Source organism: Branchiostoma floridae, chromosome 17 (genome assembly GCF_000003815.2).
Source record: "Branchiostoma floridae strain S238N-H82 chromosome 17, Bfl_VNyyK, whole genome shotgun sequence".
NCBI lineage: Eukaryota > Metazoa > Chordata > Leptocardii > Amphioxiformes > Branchiostomatidae > Branchiostoma > Branchiostoma floridae.
In genome coordinates this window covers 2,126,043-2,144,715 of record NC_049995.1, presented here as the reverse complement: position 1 = coordinate 2,144,715, position 18,673 = coordinate 2,126,043, and the positions used below count along the sequence as shown (strand labels likewise).

At 42.4% G+C, this 18,673-nt stretch overlaps 4 protein-coding genes across 4 annotated transcripts in view; all 4 read right to left on the bottom strand.

The window, feature by feature from the left end:
• LOC118404881 (CUB and sushi domain-containing protein 2-like) overlaps window positions 1-1,125 on the bottom strand; it is a 4,022-nt gene extending 2,897 nt beyond the window's left edge. Inside the window, exon 1 of the mRNA XM_035804262.1 lies at window positions 795-1,125. Coding sequence (XP_035660155.1) covers window positions 795-852 — 58 coding nt within the window. The 5' untranslated portion in view covers window positions 853-1,125. The remainder of the gene's footprint in view (window positions 1-794) is intronic.
• Window positions 1,126-2,606: 1,481 nt separating this feature from the next.
• LOC118404639 (tomoregulin-1-like) lies at window positions 2,607-5,369 on the bottom strand. Its single transcript, XM_035803874.1, has 5 exons — window positions 5,223-5,369; window positions 4,442-4,622; window positions 4,076-4,128; window positions 3,587-3,779; window positions 2,607-2,766 (listed from the first exon to the last, which is right to left on the bottom strand). The coding sequence occupies exons 1-5, from the start codon at window positions 5,263-5,265 to the stop codon at window positions 2,709-2,711; spliced, it is 528 nt and encodes a 175-aa protein (XP_035659767.1). The 5' UTR covers window positions 5,266-5,369; the 3' UTR covers window positions 2,607-2,708.
• A 788-nt stretch (window positions 5,370-6,157) lies between these two features.
• On the bottom strand, window positions 6,158-10,419 carry LOC118404587 (extracellular protease inhibitor 10-like). The gene is made up of 4 exons (XM_035803777.1): window positions 10,272-10,419; window positions 8,350-8,509; window positions 6,865-7,062; window positions 6,158-6,374 (listed from the first exon to the last, which is right to left on the bottom strand). Exons 1-4 carry the CDS (start codon window positions 10,312-10,314, stop codon window positions 6,281-6,283), a joined length of 495 nt encoding a protein of 164 aa, XP_035659670.1. The 5' UTR covers window positions 10,315-10,419; the 3' UTR covers window positions 6,158-6,280.
• A 233-nt stretch (window positions 10,420-10,652) lies between these two features.
• LOC118404588 (four-domain proteases inhibitor-like) lies at window positions 10,653-15,374 on the bottom strand. The gene is made up of 4 exons (XM_035803778.1): window positions 15,187-15,374; window positions 14,383-14,536; window positions 12,381-12,572; window positions 10,653-10,926 (listed from the first exon to the last, which is right to left on the bottom strand). The coding sequence occupies exons 1-4, from the start codon at window positions 15,227-15,229 to the stop codon at window positions 10,833-10,835; spliced, it is 483 nt and encodes a 160-aa protein (XP_035659671.1). The 5' UTR covers window positions 15,230-15,374; the 3' UTR covers window positions 10,653-10,832.
• Window positions 15,375-18,673: the final 3,299 nt, after the last annotated feature.

The window sequence follows — 18,673 nt, the reverse complement described above, 5'->3', positions numbered from 1 at the left end:
ACACTTTTTGTTACAAACTACGGTAAAGCGACGTATGAATAATTTATGCCGCTTAGTACAGCCCACTAAATTCTGCCATATAACATGTTTCTTTCTACTTTGAATAAGCATTACCAACAAGAAAATTACACCTCATCCGTAAAGAGCCTAGACATTCGTAGGGCAATCACACAGCTCAGAATTGGCTGTTACAAATCAAATTAAGAAACCGGGAGATTCCAAACAAATCCTACCCAACAGAGGGTTTGTCCATTCTGTCCAGAGCTAACTGAACATGAATATCACTTTATGATTGTATGTCCCAAATATTCTGATATGCGTAATTCTCTATGCACAAGGCTGTCATTTTATACACAAGGATTTATCTCAATAGACCCGGAGTGCAAATTAAAATACACAATGACATGTGACAACCCCTGCTTTGCAGACTTGGGAAAAAATATTAAAGAATGTTTAGACGTTAGAAATTCCTCCATTGCTTGTAAATATCTCCAATCATTGTAAAAAAAATACTACGACTCCAGTATTAGTTAGATAAGCCTTAAGTTCAGCTGTAGAACTGTGGTATGTAGATGTCATACTTTGTACCGAAGATCGTGAATAATGTGACAGGGGTATAAGCAAGGAGCTTGATAGATCTCCTAAGTCAACATAGAACGCAATGCAAAAATTATGGAATGCCGGATAAAACAAGGGACTGGAGAAATGTGGCCACTATATACCGGTGGTCACTATAGAGAAAATGCTGATCAATTGACCATGAGCAATAAGAAACACATGATGTCATTACCTACCTGTGGCAAACATCAGCCAGCAGATGACCGTAGCCCAGGAAAGTGAATGTGCCGCCATCTTACCACACCCGCACCCGACTAGGCGAACGCTTTGTTGTTTCCCACTGATACGGCCAAGTCGACGTTACCTTGTGTTCTTACAAAAATTCTACAGAGGCCTACTGTACGCAATTATTCTTCTCGCAAGTTCTGTCAATCGAATATATACCCGCACTGTGGACAGCCGAGTGACTACGAAGAGCACAAAGAACTACGTATACCCGACTTTTCTCAACTCGTACAGGACTCTACGTACATATGGTATATACGTGGCGAGATACTATAACAACGCATGCGCGGATCATGAAATTTGATCTCACCTTTAATGTAATTGCTACATTCTTGGAAACACCAAGGTGATTACCACTTTTCTTGGAAACACCCATCTAAATGAGTGCGATCAAAAAATGAATAATTTATGCCCCTTAGCGTAGTGTATGTTTTTCTCGGTTACACCTTCTTAGTACTGTAAATGCGTTTAAGTTCGCGGGGATTTAATTTCGCGGTATTGCCATCCCGCGAACTGAAATGTATTTTCAGTGCTGTATTCTTTTCACATAGTGTAATAGAAAACCCGGCGTCTCTATGAACTGCCAGTCAGAAACCAGTCAGTCAGTACTGGTTACTCGGCAAGGGTGCTACAAACGGAAAGTTCGAATGGGATGTGAAAGTGCTGGCGTGATCAACTATTATTTTTCCAACTCTATTCACTCAAACATATAATTAAGGGTTAATAACCCGCCCCGAGGTGTATATGGTGTCATAACTCCTGGTCCTTGGCTATAACCACCTTATAAAACCACCGAGTGAGCGAAGCGAACGAGGTGGTTTTATGAGGTGGTTATAGCGAAGGACCAGGCGTTATGACACCATATACACCGAGGAACAGGCGGGTCATTAACGTTATTATCATATAGTCTACCGAAACTTGCAAACTCCTGTATTACGCATGAATAGGTGTGATAATTCCTTTGTCGAATTTCTGAAAAATTCACATTTGTTCTTTGGTACATACATTTGTAAGGAGATTACAGATTGCATTTTGAAACCAAAATTTCCACAGAAAATATTCGAAATATTTGTTTTTTTTAGAACAGCAAAACTCATTATCAATGTCAGGAGCCATCCCCCCTTGCAGTCTGTACTCATTTCCTCTGCTCTGGCGCCTGCATACCCCTTACTTTCTTGTGTGTATCGCTGCTTCTGATTGGTCAGAATGAATCGACCATTTGAAAATGGTCGATGCACACCAGCCTGGCCGGAATCTATGTGTTACGGTGTCATAACCAACGGGGCCTTCCGATTGGTCCGCGGCGCCTGGCTATATGATAATACTTTGAAATGTACAGTGGGCACATGTAGGGCTTAAGGGGAAGGTCGTGCCGAAGACAGTAGGAAAATGTTCGCGGTGGTTTTGAGCTCGCGGTGAAGCGGCTACAGCGAAAGCCACGAACATAAAACCGCCGCGAAAGTTTCTGCATTTACAGTAGTCTAATTATCTTGGGCGGAGTGCGGCACATCTCACGTCATGTTTCACACCCGGCGGGACCTATGTGCGACACACCCAAGATCTTCCTGTAGCAACAACAAAACATCTGTATCTGCATGTATCGATATAGCCGGTATAACCGTCCTTCGGCGTAACACACTGTCTTCTATATCTGTATCTGTATCTGCAAAGCCGATTTACATTTCAATGAGAACGAGCCATGTGTGTGTGTCATGATCTGTAACGAATCTGTTGAATAAGAGGTAGAATAACATAACACTAGACTCATTTCTGACACTTTATTAGCACAAGCAGTTGCACCAGCCGTTAAGAACGCCTCCTTGCGGCCAACTCTATTACTGCAGAGCATGGGTATGGACCGCTTACTAGGCGCATGCGCCGTTATGCACAACTGTGACTGGTGGATCATTGGGGTACTCATATCTGCAACAGAGAAAAACAGAAGAAGATGTAAATAACAGACGTCTTTAAGACCTCGATCCGTTGAGTAATGATTAGCAGAATGAATGAGGTTTTCATGACCTACAGGATACACAAGTACACAAGTTTCTCTAAAACAATTCATCGCTGTTATTTTTCACCTGACGCAAAACGGCTGCTTTATTCTCTCGGAGCAATGTTGTAAAATACAACACTTCATACAAGATCTTCATTACTCATCATAGTGCAAAAGTTTCTCTTATTGACAAGATCATTCTGTCAATAGACACGTAAATGAAGCTGTCGTAAACTACTACACGACTTACGGCCAGGAGCAATAATGTAAAATACAGCACTATAAACAGAATCTTACTCACTATTGACAGGATTATACTCTCCACAGTGCAAGATTTCCTCCTATTGACAAGGTCATCCTGACAATAGACACTTCCGTAAATGGAACTGTCGTAAATCTAAAGCATGACTTCCGACCAAGAGCAATGATGTAAAATACAGCACTACATTGTATAACCAAGATCTTTCTGACTATTGACAGGATGATCCTATCCACTGGCAGTGCAAACATTTCTCTTGAGTGTCAGGGTCACCTAGTCTCCAAGCAGACCCTACGGTGCCTTAGAGATAGCGGCACCGGTGCCCGTTTGACGTCCTTTGGCCGGCTATACTCCTTTGCTAGCTTTGATACTAACTCCGTAGGGTCTGCTTGGCACCGTAGGGTCTGCTTGGAGACTAAGGGTCATTATGTCAACAGACACTTCCGTCTAGATAAACAAAACTGTCATGAAACTACAGCACGACTTACGGCCAGATGCAGGCGGCGCTCTGGAAGGCACAGGGGTTGTGGTACGTCACACCGTTGCTGGCGCAGAACGGGCCCTCCGTGCCGGTCATGTGACACTCGAACACGTAGTCAAGGCAACCGGCCTGGTACCAAGGCTCGTCTGTCAGGGCGGTCCCCTGGCGCTTCTGGTGGTAGGCGTGAGTCCGGGCCGAGTCTGGTTGAGAAGAGAACACATTTTGGTTCAGAACAGAGACTAGGTGTGTGTGTGTGTGTGTGTGTGTGTGTGTGTGTGTGTGTGTGTGTGTGTGTGTGTGTGTGGAGGGGCGGGGCGGGGGATTTTTATCTAGACATAAAGTCACAATGACAGGTAGATGCCAAAAAGAAGCCACGTTTCAAGAGCTGACATTCTCTAAACGAGAACGAATTCTCGTTACACCACTACAAACAGTTACACACAGGGGGCAAAGTACTAAAATGCAACTATCATAGTAACATCTGGGTACTACTTACTGCATCTTCCATCGTGCTCATACACAACAGGTGGGTCATCCGGATACTCGAATCTGACACCGAGATTACGGAAAGGAAAGAAAGAAAGATTAGATGCTGATATATCTCTCTTTTCATGATATCTCTCTCACACTCACTCAGTCACTCACTCACTCACTCACTCACTCAATCACTCACTCACTCACCCACCCTTATTCACATACTATCTATTGAGTATATAGTTTTATCGACTTTTTGTATCAAAACTTGAAAATGAAGTATCACACAGATGCTTTTCGAGTTCCGGACCTTAGGCGTCGCCAAAATAAGAATGACTATTGATTCCGCCCCTGGGGCTTCACCAAAAAGAGAATAACGTGAACTTACGGCCAGATGCATGCAGCAGTGAGAAAGGCGCAGTAGTTGTGGTAGGTTTGTCCGTTACTGGCACAGAAGGGCCCGTCCACGGAGACGCCGCAGCCCATGTGGTTCAGACATCCCGCCTGGTACCAGCCTTCCTCCGACAGCGACTGGCGCTTCGGTTTGGCCACGGACTTGGCTTGGCAGCCTGAAATGGGATATTCATTAATGAATATCAAGCAATATTCCCGACAACATTTTTATACACTGCAATTTATCAGAGCCAGTGCAGTATTTGACATTTTGTTGAATACAACGCAACAATTTACCACATACTTTACAATGATGACATTGTTGTATATTCAAAACGAATCCGATGATTATTAAACATGCAAATGAAATTGCGCTTGTATTCGATAAAATTACGGTATATTTAAGTATACTTAGGCATGGTATACTTAAGACGAAAAGACTTTGGCACCTGTACGCTGTAAATAATATTGAAGTAAACTAAAATATATTGAAGTAAGTTTACCCTCAGACATGGAACAGCCTTTAATGTCCAATACCAAAAGTACAAAAATTCAAGAAAAGACTGGCTAAGATGAAGCAATGTATGATCATATACATGTATGGTTATGTTGTAATGTGATATTCCGTAACCATATTGTATAAGAAGCCATATTGGAGCGCAAAAAGCAAGGCAATGCGGACAAATAGAAAGACAGAGCAACCATCTCATCTTTCATAAAGGACAAAAACACTCATACGATGATGCCAGTTTGAAATTCAAACTTGAAAACCCTACCTGCTGCCAGAAAGATCAGAAGCACGCCCAGTGAGACCGCCATATTGTGGTGTTTCTCACTGTCGAAATGTGTCGGAATCACACGCTGGTCACGTCATCAAAATGTGGCATTCCAAACCCCGGAACAAACGACCGGACCACACCGGTGGTGGTGTTTGTATTCTATAGATACTACAGCTGCTTAGATAAAAAGAACGAAATATTTACCTAGCCGTTCCTTGGTAATATCATTGCTACAGTCACATTTCCGAACTGACCGTTCTCGACTGGGCACCGGTTTGGAAATGTGGCCGTCGGATAGAATTACTTTGAAAAGCGGTTTCCGTACTGACTGATTTATCCAAATCTTATCATTATTTCTAAGAGAAGTATGATAGAAAATGAGGGGAAAATTTGCTTACATTATATGTCATCCGGCAGGGGCTTACTTTTTTTCTTAATCGTGTCCATAATTTTCAGGTATAGGAGCATTGTGTTTTATCTATCAATATGCCAGTTGTATCTACCTAAAATATATTTTGAACAGTCCTTGAAAGTATCAAATAATAACGGGATTGGCCCAGTTGTTCCGGATATGTCAGCTGCCGGAAGTCCCATATCAATTTAGCAGGGCTTGTTTTTCGACATGTGTATTTATAAATTTGTTACTATTGACTATCGCTGTACGGGGGTTTATTCAATGACGCACCAAGTCAAACAGTTCACAAAGTATTGTATGATAAGCTCCATTACCTTAATTAAGAAAAATAGGACCCTTCTAGATTGAGTGCCCCCCCCCCCCTTTATATATTTACATTTTGATATTACTAATTTTACTAAATTTACTTGTCTTCTTCTTTGCATACACTAATCAGTTGTCTACGTACCTTAGAGTCCATACCTTTGTTTCCCTTTGTTTGTTTGTACGCATTCTTTTATGGATAAAAACAGAGAATATAGTTCGACAGACATTTTTGTTTACATCACCTCAGTGACAATGTGGTTTATTCGAATGTGAGGCGAATAACACAGCGCTATTTGCTCTTGCCATTGTCACCAGCGCTACCTGCCGATTCTGCTCAGGATAACAGCGGGAGGTCCATCACGCTGCCGTCAGCGTTACAGCCGCCAGGGTGCCACAGGACGATGGGCCTTGCGTCGGCATCGTTGGCACTAAAATAAAGCAAACAAACAAACAAACAAACAAAAATAAAAAAAAATAAACCGAGAACACATAAAAAAGTTCATATGCCGTTTGTCTATTGGAGATTATAAATGTTCATGTTGATTTTAGATAATTGTATATACATGTAATTTTCATACCTGCTAATAGTTTGGCTTAATAATTTCAACGTTTAGAATGCTGTTCCATATAGGATAGTACTAGTATAATAGTGAACACTAGTATATGAAAGATATTTCAGGACAAAAGGGGTCTTCTACAGAAGTCCGTCACTAGGATAGTACATTAAGGAGGTCCCGTGTTTGAAGTGAATGGGCCCTTCCCGGTGTGAGTGGTTCAAACCTACAGTCCTATGGCCGCACTATGGGCAATTACCGTCGTATTGAGGTCATCTGAGTTAGCGTCGAATGGCAGCCACTCCAGACCCATGCGAATCCAATTGCCCAGCCAATAGCAATAAGGATAACAAGTTTGACTTACGCAGATACGCAGGCAGCCATCTGTAAGAAGCAGATGTTGCTGTACGTCTGCCCGTTACTGCCGCAGATCGGGGAGTAGTACTCCGGACAGTACATGGGACAGTCGGAGTCGAACTGCCGCTTACGGTCCTGGGTCTCACGGGTACAGGGGGCCTCGCTGGCCATCGTCAGGGGCTTGTAGTCAGGTCGGTTGGCGAAGCTGGCAAAACAGTAACGTTACAACACCCAACACAAGTATTACATAAAGCAAACTTAACTTAAAAGTTCATCTGTGCTGGTCAATTAAAAAAAAAACTGTCTAAGCCCCTCCCCCCGTCTCAACGGAGACACTCTGCAACTTATGATCCACTGCGCTCACCATGTCACGTGTTCTATCTGCAGGCCGATACGATAAAGAGGTAGGGGATTGCTCATTCTTGACAAAGACTAAGGTTGGAGAGGAGAAAATTTGAGTAAGTCCATTTTTCATGTAGTAAATTAGAGTTCAAATTTGATCTTGACGCAGGCAAGCTTTCGTCATAAAAACTTTAGTTAAGAATTTGTGTTACAGTAACAGTACTTTGAGATAAGTCAACTAATGTAGAAGGGAAGCAATTGGCCAAATGTTTCACTGGCAAGTGAATGACATTGCCTAAATTGCGTTTCATTGCAGAGTTCTTTATTGATTCATCCTGTTACAAAAGATTACTTTTTCGCGTCTTTGATATCGCTATCATCCGGGTAATCAGGTTCTGGTAACCCGAATATTGAGGTCATCTAGAGTGCGAACCTGCACCCATTCAAAATCGTGTCGATCGCGCTGATTGGACGTTGAGAGACCTTTACATCATGCTACTGTACGGGTGGACCTATCCCCTAGCCCCGCTCATCTCTGTCGAAAGTTTGAAATGTAAAACAAAACTATTAAAATACAACTATTTCACGGACTTAAAGCCACTCTCTCATTGGTTGTATCATTGATTGCCACGACCCTATTGGCTGAACTCCTAATTGTGATGGACAGTCACTGGGGACCGGTCTTTATCAATTTACCGCGCGCGACTGTGACATGTCAACGCGTGGTCGACATGTTTTGAAAGGTAAGATCTTTTTTCTTGTACCTTTCAGGGTGAATGTCAATTCTTATCGACCATGATACATGAATGAATCTTATGGATGAGCTTATAAAACTTGAGCTAAGCTTCAGGCAGTTTTACACGGCGATTCTCTTTTCACTCTATTGCCCCCCTCCCCACTGAAGTTTCAATTGGAGCCGCGGCGTTTTGCATTGTGTCACTGCGCAGATAACTATCGATTTGATAATGTGTAGCTCTTTGCTTCGTTTGGCCTGGTTGGTTATTTGTTTGTTTATCTATTTGCTTACTTTACTTACCTTGTGAGGGTGCGTAAAGACTAGACATTAGCTTGTCTATCGTTCACAGACAAATAAATAAATAAACAAACAAACAAACAAAGAAAAGTGTTAGATGAAAAGAAAAAAGCCCACTGTTCGGCCAGTTGGCATGCGGCCTCGTCCAGATGACAGGGGCTGCTGTAGGTGATCCCGTCAGACCCGCAGACAGGGTCGAACAGCAGCGGACAGGCCATCAGGCAGCCATACGGGTCCAGCAAGCCCTGCCGGGCAACCAGAGACTTGGCCTGGCAACCTGTTCGGAACGAAATACGTGTGTTTTGTCATATTCAATATAAATCTTCAATTATTGACAATTATGTGATTTGTTGTCTGTGGACAGGCCATCAGACAGCCGTACGGGTCCAGCAGTCCCTGCGGGGCAACCAGAGACTTGGTCTGGCAACCTGTTCGGAACGAAATACGTGTGTTTTGTCATATTCATCGTAAGATAAATCTTCAATTATTGACAATTATGTGATTTGTTGTCTGTGGACAGGCCATCAGGCAGCCATACGGGTCCAGCAATCCCTGCCGGGCAACCAGAGACTTGGTCTGGCAACCTGTTCGGAACGAAATACGTGTGTTTTGTCATATTCATCGTAAGATAAATCTTCAATTATTGACAATTATGTGATTTGTTGTCTGTGGACAGGCCATCAGGCAGTCGTCACCGGTCCAGCAATCCCTGCCGGGCAACCAGAGACTTGGTCTGGCAACCTGTTCGGAACGAAATACGTGTGTTTTGTCATATTCATCGTAAGATAAATCTTCAATTATTGACAATTATGTGATTTGTTGTCTGTGGACAGGCCATCAGGCAGCCATACGGGTCCAGCAATCCCTGCGGGGCAACCAGAGACTTGGTCTGGCAACCTGTTCGGAACGAAATACGTGTGTTTTGTCATATTCATCGTAAGATAAATCTTCAATTATTGACAATTATGTGATTTGTTGTCTGTGGACAGGCCATCAGGCAGCCATACGGGTCCAGCAATCCCTGCCGGGCAACCAGATACTTGGTCTGGCAACCTGTTCGGAACGAAATACGTGTGTTTTGTCATATTCATCGTAAGATAAATCTTCAATTATTGACAATTATGTGATTTGTTGTCTGTGGACAGGCCATCAGGCAGCCGTACGGATCCAGTCATCCCTGCCGGGCAACCAGAGACTTGGCATGGAAGCCTGCTGTATGGGCAGGAAATATATACGTGTTCTGTCATAGTCGTGGTAATTCTATAGATTTAAATCTTCTATGCTAATTCTTTGATGGACACTTTATATATAGATGTTTACATAATGCAGCGCAGCTAAACAAATACACGTGCACTGTTTTATTCAATCATAATAATACGATCGTATAGAAGAGTTTCCTCAAGCTTTTTTTCTTCTTCTTTTTTTCTTATAGCCTATTTGGTTATATGTATCGACATCCAAGCAGATGTGTATGTATATATCCAAGCAGATGTTGTGGTGTATGATCGTAGCCTTTTCTGACTGCTGAGCGTCTCTTACAATTAATGAAGTGATCCAGTGAGTCATCTGTGGACAGTCGGCACCCTCAGAGCTAAGGTGGGCATGCGCAGCTGTCAGAAAAGCCTAGTCCGGATACGTTACGATCTTAACTCCCAACATCTGCTTGGTGATTAATGGTTAACTGATACTTGATATTTCTTGTAGTAAGTCGTTAGAAGGCAAACTGCGCTGTAACTAGCAGGCCTCTTTCTACAGAGTGATTGGCGACGTTGGGCGGGCCGGTATAAGCGCGATTTAATTAGGCTTGCACTTAGCTTTACCTACTTTGGCGCATGGTTTGATACTTATACTTCTGGCCACGCCATGTCCCTCCATATGGTTACTACTAGCACGGAACAATACATTCAAACACACAAAATCAACATTTCAATCCTTTTGGATTATATTATGATATAGAGAATACCGCGACATTATCATCTTTCTCAAAAATCAACATTTATAAACCACATTTGGCGTAGATACATGAATATTTGCCATACCTGCCACCAGAAAGGTGAGAACTATCACCTGTGAGAACACCATGTTGTATTTTCACCTGAAGCCGCCAGTTATCACGTATATCATCATATCTGTCGAATCGGAACAAATGTAACGCCATGCCGTGTTGTTTACATTTTGTCAATTAGTACAATGTCTTGTGTAATTGGCATACTTTGTAAGCCTGGATACCATCCTCCGTAGTGACTGCTGGATCAAAGTTTTCGCCGTCGTACCACGTTAAAAGGTCATGGCCAGCGAAAGATTGAACCAGCGGTCACTACGGAGGATGGTACCCAGGCTAATACTTTAGCTAGTTTACCCAAATACATGAATAGCAACAATCATTGATTCAATGCAGAAATGAAACACAAGTACCGTAATATGATTTGATAAATGTTGTTTATTCAACGAAATGTGAATTGGCGCTCTTAACATAGCACGACAATGTAGATGTAGACAACATGCTACAGATGGCATCAACGCCACCATGCGGATCGAACAGGTAGGACAGTACTACATTCAGGTCCTCCCCTTTCTGTTGCCGCCATCTTGCCGCAGCGTTAACGGCCCTCGCCTCCAAACGTAAACGGACTCTCGCCGTTACACCCGCCCTGGTGCGCCAAGGTGATTGGGTTCGCGTTGGGACGGTTCACACTGAAGCAAACAAACAAACAAACAAACAAACAAAGACATGAATGGTAGTTATCATCATCAATCTAGCTTTTCGTGTGTGTTAGGCCATGTCAATTTGATGATGTGGATGGCATTAATTTCGTCCGTTTCAAAAGTTCAAGTGCTTTAAAAAAAGCTGTACCTTGCCGGGTAGTAGGGATTTCGTCAGGAAAAGCTACCTCAGCGCTTCACCAGTGTTCATCAGTTAACATGAGGATCACATCAAAATAATCAGAGACAACCACAGAGTTCCACATGTCGCCCCCCTCCCACCCCAATTCTTGTACGGGAAAGCTTTAGTGACTTCTCCAGCTGCCAATCCAGTCTCAAATCTATTTTTCACACAATACAAACTCTATCAAGGACATTCATAGTCACAAATGTCTTTAAAATGTACTTACCTGGCTACTAGTCCCGAAGTTTGCGGCTATTTTTTTGTTTCATGTTGTTGCAATGTACAAAGAGCGACACCTAGGAACTTCAGTATGAAATGCAGCAAAAATCCCCAAGTGTAGGGAAATTTACCTCATTAACATAATCTATGTCAGATAAATTATTGGCACAATAAACCGGTATTGTAAAACTTTTTGACCCACAATGAGTATGCATTATTCTTTATTACAAAATAAATTCCTTCTGATGCAATTTTTGATATATCTTTATGATAAACATGGGTTAAAGCGTAGATTTATTTACGCTGGACCACATACGTCTAAAATACAGTTTCAATACTGGCCTGCAATGTACCCTTGTCTAACTAAGCCATAAAATTGGGCAAAGAGAAAAGGGCCTTTTGAAGGGCCTTTGGAAGGGCTGGGTTAACATTGAACCATTGATTGAACCATGTAAAGATCGGGCCTCATTACCTTGCCGGGCTAAGGCCCGGCAAGGTAAAAAAACAAAAACTTTTTCAACCATACTCTAAAGCAGCTTCAAAATGAACAAATATATGCCGTAGATTTCAAAAATAGATATCAGAAAAGTACACTACTGCCATAGAACATTACAACTTTTTACAAGGTCAAAGAAACAAATGTTGCTGTAAGTCTGCTCGTCTCTTCCGTAGATTGGATCCCGGAGGTTAGTACATTAAATGAGCAATACAACATTGAAAATGCTATTCAAATTGTCCCTATTTGAAATAAGTCCCATAGATTTTTAAACAGTCGTACGCTGATTAATCAGCCGTAGTGGTAGCACAACATGTTATGCTGTTTCAATAGGCATTTTAGTCTCCTCCCCGGGGCATGGTGAATGATGTAAATCACCGTATGACTGATACGAGACAGAGGTTCGCCAGGCCTCATCCCGGGTGATTTGTAGTGAATCACCAACTCCAGACAGAATGGTTTGCTCCATCGCACACCGCACCATCGCACGTGAAATAAACTGAAGGTATATTGAGAAAGAAATTGCTTTAAAGAAGCCCAACTTACGCAGTAAGGCAGGCAAAGCTCTCCAGGAAGCAGATGTTGTCGTAGGTCTGTCCGTTACTGCCGCAAACTGGGGAGTAGTATTCCGGACAGAACATGGGGCATTCGGAGTTGAACTGTCGCTTCTTGTTGACAGTTCCACAGGGATGGTCGTGAGCCAGCGTCAGGGGCTTGTAGTTCGGCTGGTGGGAGAACCTGGCACGGAAGTAAAGCTGTTAATGTATTGAAGTTCGCGGGGATTTACTTTCGCGGTAGTGGAAACATAGAGTGTTTGTTGTAGCGCCATTCACTGTAGTCACATTGTATTACTATACTGGAAAAATGTTCGCGGTGGTTTTAAGTTCGCGGTGAAGTGGCCACCGCGAAAAAAACAAAGAACAGATTTGATACAAAACATCAAAAGTATTAAGTTCAAACACGATCACACATTAATTTCCAAGAAACGTAATGTAATGAATTTTTATATCTGAAAATCGTGAGTCGTCGGGGTCAACAGGCATTTCGCCCTGGAGGCTGATCCAAAAAGACGCTTCGCCCCAGAGGCGTAGCCAAAAACATCATTGATAAAATGAAGTTTAGGGGGATAAGATATAGAAATGATATTGCTTTTGATTAAGGAAATTTTAAGATTCTGTTCTTTTCGTTCAGAAAAAAGTGACACGTATTAACGGATATTAAAACTAGAGTTCGGCGACCTCATACCTCCATGAATATTTAGAGCTTTTGTTAATTTCATGCAAATGACTTAACATTAACATGAATTATGCATGGTGTTGTTCATCATTGAAAAACCTACAGTACACATGTCACAAGTAAAATTCCCAATTCAGATCATTAATATCAAGTTGTTTTGCAATTTTTGCATAAATTATGCAAATAAATTCCTCATTTGCATATTTGATATCTGCATATGTTCCACTGATTATAATTAACATTTATCGAAGTCCAGTTATTACAAACAATGCAATTATGCAATGTCCTCATCAATTATGCAAATTAAGTCCTCATTTGCATAAAATGCCTATCATTTTGAACATCTTTGCCCAAGCTACCTGCATACCTAAAATGCAGGCAATCCGTCGTTCCTTTCTGCAGTTATCCTCTTTGGAGTGTCTTGACAAAAACGCCCCTGCAGTTCCACAATTAAATGTTAGGAGACTGAAACTTGCCCCACTTTGTCATGACGCTAAAAGCTATCTACCACTTAAATGTCACGACCATATCACGTCCGGGACAAGAGATACATTGAAAAAACTGCTATGATAGAATATTCTCATTAATTATGCAAATGTACGCCTATTTTGCATAATTAGTATTTTATCTTGTACAACATTGTCTAAGGTATCTACATACCAAAAATCATGAAAATCCGTTGTTCCCTTCTTGAGTTATCCTCGTCAGAAGTTTTTGACAAAAATGCCCCTGCTATCTCAAAACTAGACGCTAGGGGGCCCAAACTTATGTCATTTCTTCCTGAGCACAAGAGCTGTCTAATACTAAAAAATCGTGACCATAGCATATTCAGAACACCGAGATAGTAAAACCGGAAGTTGCGCTGCAGTACCAAGGGGAGTCGCTAGGGGGTCCAAAATCTAATCATTTCCAGCTTTTATCAGACACTACCAACACACAAAGTATGAAACCAATCCACCCAACCGTTCATGAGTTATTTTGTTTACACACACACACACACACAGACAGACAGACAAACGCGGGGTAAAATATAACCTCCATGACATTTCATGGAGGTAATGAACTACATCTATGTTTTTAAAGAATAATTCGAGTTGTGTTAAACCGATGCTCGCCGGCTGACTTACAGTGTTTTACAGATTGCCACCTCCAGTTCGCACTGGACCATCAATGCACCATTGTTTTGTGAATCGCGTACTCACAAGTTTTCACAGACAATAAGGTCCAGGATTAGGTCCGGATCCGGACCCGGACCTGATCTTCTGGGCCTGAACCGGACTTGGACCTGAATTTTCTGTGCTACCCTACTTACAGCGTTTCCTGCTCGCACATTGCCACCTCCAGTTCGCACTGGTTCCCGTAGGTGATCCCGTCCGAGCCGCAGACAGGAGCGAAGATGAAGAGACACGCCTGCGGGCAGCTGTTCCCTAAACCCTGCCGGGCCACCAGAGACTTGGCCTGGGAGCCTGGGACAGAAAAAAAATACATATTGGTGGCCTTCTTCGCGGGGCCTCAGCCTCCCGGCATTCGAACCGTAGAGAATGTTGAAAATCTTAATCTCAAAGCGGATCCTACGGTAGCCTATTAAAGGTAGCCTAAGATAGTATCAAAGCTGAGAGAGGAGTAAAGGAGTGTATCTTCCGGTACTATCTTAGGCCATCGTAGGGTCTGCTTGGAGATTAGAAAATCGCAGAACAGCACTCCCACAAAAAAGCCAGAGCTTGTAGATGTCTGCCACCAAGGAGGCTGAGAGATTGAGGTTTTTCTCATTTTTGTAAGACTTTGTATGCTTGCTGTTCTGAAAACCCAGCGACTTGGCTTTGCAATTGGGGACCTGGGTCAGAAAAATTATAGGACTGGTGTTTTCAAACGTCAATGAAGGTTAGACATCCAGGTATTAGGCAAGAGATAAGCCAATGTAGATACTCAAGTCCGGATAAGATTTTGGAAATTAACCCCAGACGTTTCATCCACTGACGCGTCTGGCTACATTATCCCGTGTTCTCCCCAGTTGTTCTAAAAGAAGGCAAGTCCAAGAGTGAGAATGCTTTATCTAGGTAAAACTCTACAGAAAGGCTTACAGATGTTACCATACGAAACATAATGATTTCCGTACCAGCCACCAGGATCGTGACAACCAACAGCTGCAGAATGGCCATGGCGTTTTTGCTCGTCGTCTTGAACTGACTAAAAACTTTAAAGCCAGTAGCCGTTGCCTTTGTCTTCGTCTTTTCTTGTTAAAGTCCCAAACTTCAATGAAGTTCTACCGATGAGTTTTGGACAGTGGAAACAGGATGTGACCCAGAAGTGACCTCGTTTACACTACTAAGATACCTGACATCCGTTGTCGTTTGTACCAGTTTACACACATCGATATATGGTTCAATATGACCTCGGGAAGTTGATATATTTGTTCCTTGATTATTCATTAACAGATTCAGCTGGATGAAGTCGAATGGCTAGCTTATCAAGAGATGGTGATTTTCTTCACTTCACCTAGGTGTAAAATGGGTACGTCAGACTTCGGTTCAAATAGCGCTCTAACGATAGCAGCAACGCCACCTTGCGGGTTAAAAGTTTAAGACACCTTTAGAGGCTTAGAAAAAGGAGTAAGATATGTACTCTGTGTCTAATTATCCTGCGGAGGCAGACGGTCAGGCAGACTTGCAGTTTAGTTGTACAGTCCCATATAACACGATATAACGCATAACGCAACTGAGTAGTTACATAAAAAAATAACACCAGTACTATAGTGTAATGTTAGGAATTAACTTTTAATCGATCAGGTATATTGAATGATTTAGCTATAGGATATACCAGACAGTAGATTGTCAACGTTGGTAGCGCCTTGTTGAACGCCATCGCCATGATGGGTTACTGTTCAGGACAGCAGGGCAGAGTCTCGTTCTGCTTCTCGTTCATCCCACAGTGTAGCACTCCCCAAAGCCATTGACATCGTTAACGGTTGCAGGGAGGCATGCTTTGAAAATAAGATATATAGTAGAGTCACACAATGATGCGGTATCACTCGTTCTGGAAATGTAGCATGCTGAGAAACTGTTTAAAAAAAATGACAAACAATAATGAGACATGCCTATAACTGAGTGTCGACATGCCAATAGATATGCGATATAATAGCATGCCCACATCTACGTGTCATTTTAGGTTGGCCACTCGTAACCGGTCTGGATTTTTTTTTTTTTTTTTTACTCAATGGTCACCACGTAACAAGGCCACTCAAGGTTACGGGTTACATGATTGGAACTGAAACAGCAACTCTTCACCCTAGGTCAGAAACATCATGATTGAGACCAGCCCAATTGCTCACTATGAGTGAGGACTAACTGACCCAATAGGCGAAGCAGGGGTTACGAGGGCTGCTCGGGAGATTCCCTACCCCTATTTTGGCCGGAATGGTTTGATCCGCTCGGGTGGATGTTCGCACATGTGGCGGGTTCTTTAACGTGCATAGTAGGGCTGGGTATCGGTACAGCGTACCGGTACAAAACCGGTTTTTCGTATTGGACCGGTCCAGAAAAACCGGACCTGAAAAAATTAGGTGGACCGAATGTTGGACCGATTACAAAATTAACAGATTATTTTATCAGGCATCCACACGTTTTAGCGCTTGTAGATGGAAGAAAATAACAAGAATGAAGGAGAGTAGAGTTTATAGTAATTTCTACCAAGTTTTACAGCCAATTGTACCGGTGCAGTTAGCGTTGTATAATTTTAAAGCGCCAGTGTGAGTCTAATAATCCACCAAACAGATTTCTTTGTAGTAAAATGGACTAGTTACCTATTCTTTCTGCGCAGTGATTGACTCATCCATATGAAGCTATGGGGTGGTGCCTGGAGTCGCGCGAAGATGTGATACATATAACATTCCCCAGACTGAGTGGGAGGGTGGGTGGGCGGGCGAAAAAGAAAACTGCGCTCCATCGTGCCTACCTCTTTTCCCTTGTCCCACTCCTTCTATCCCATGTTCACGTCTTCGACGGATTCCAGGCTGTGCGGATGAGTCCGTCAAACTGCATGTGAATAGTCTATCCTGCCTTTATATGGGATTGGGTCTTCGCCTAATATAGGCATCGCCAATCACAGCGCAGGAAAGATAGTTACCTATTCTTTCTGCGCAGTGATTGACTCATCCATATGAAGCTATGGGGTGGTGCCTTCCGTCGCGCCTCTTCTTCTCTTTAGTATCATTACCTGAGTTGCATGGCATCCAAGCTTCTTGGTGCGTGTGTGGGTTCTAGGAGACCAACCGCTGACTCCACGCTAAAAGGGAACGCGTGCGGTGTATACTCAAGGACGACAGTGGACGCATAGTCAAGGAACATACTCAACATAGTCTATTGACAACTTCTTATGGAACCGTTCCATGATGGTGAACAACCAGCACCACACAGTGCGTGACGTAACCACTAGCGGACTCTACCACTTATATGGGTGGTGGTCCAGACCTACCATAACAATCACTATACAATATTGGCGCTACTATTCTTCCTTCTTACATATGCATACCTCCTACTATTCCTAATCTCATCCTAACTTTCCTTCACTCCATTGTTCTTAAATATCCATACCTCCTACTATCCCCAATCTCATCTTAACCTTCCTTGACTCTATCGTTCTCTCCCACTCTCATCCTTACTTCTCCCACTCTCATCCGCCAAGTTCTTCACACCATCATTCTCTATTCCTTTCTACCCCAACCTCCATTCATTATTCTTTTATTCGTGTCCTGCTTATCGGAAGTGAATCAACTACAATAAAACTAATGTGCAGTCTAATACTTTTTATTTCTTGCATCGCCGGCGGTCCTCTTCTAAAAACTACTAGAAGTGTCCTCTGTCAGATGTTGCAAACTCCAAACATACTTCCAACCCCATAAATAGAATAGACACGGTACGTAACAATGGTCTATTATCGCAGCAGATGTAACTTTCGTATAACGGATCTCTCCAAATTCGATGTACACAAATGGCCCACACATATTGCAAGAATAAATACCCAATATAATCCCATTTCTCCCTATCAGAACTCGGGTATAAACAAAACAAAAATGTCGACATTCTGTTTCAAATATTTGTTTCAACTGCCGTTTAGCAAACCAAGCTACGTCACATACATTGGGATAATTGTATCTAAACAAAAAATCTGTATTGAAGTGTTAGAGTCCTCCTCACTACTGTTCTAGCTTTTCACTGATAACAACCTCTCTGGAAAATCCACTAACCCTTGAATTAATACATACTTGACGAAACCAGTTTTGGCCAATGCCGTTTTGCGCTGGGTAGCCAACCCTATATTACTAGGTCTAGCTTGGAAAGCATATGTGATAAATTCAAGACATTTTATTTTATGTGCAGCAAAAACCTTAATGTCTTCTATAAATAAGCCTTAACCCTGTGTGTGCCAATAAAGGCTGACAGTTAGAAAAAGTAAGCAGTGACCTTTTAATACTGGCTATATTAACCTGAAACTTTTATAGCGTCATCTTTGGACTCATTACAGCTAAACATGTCAGATCTACCTACGAAGCATAATTAGACTTTTGGCCTAAATGTTTCGATAAAACGACAAAATAACTGCTGCCT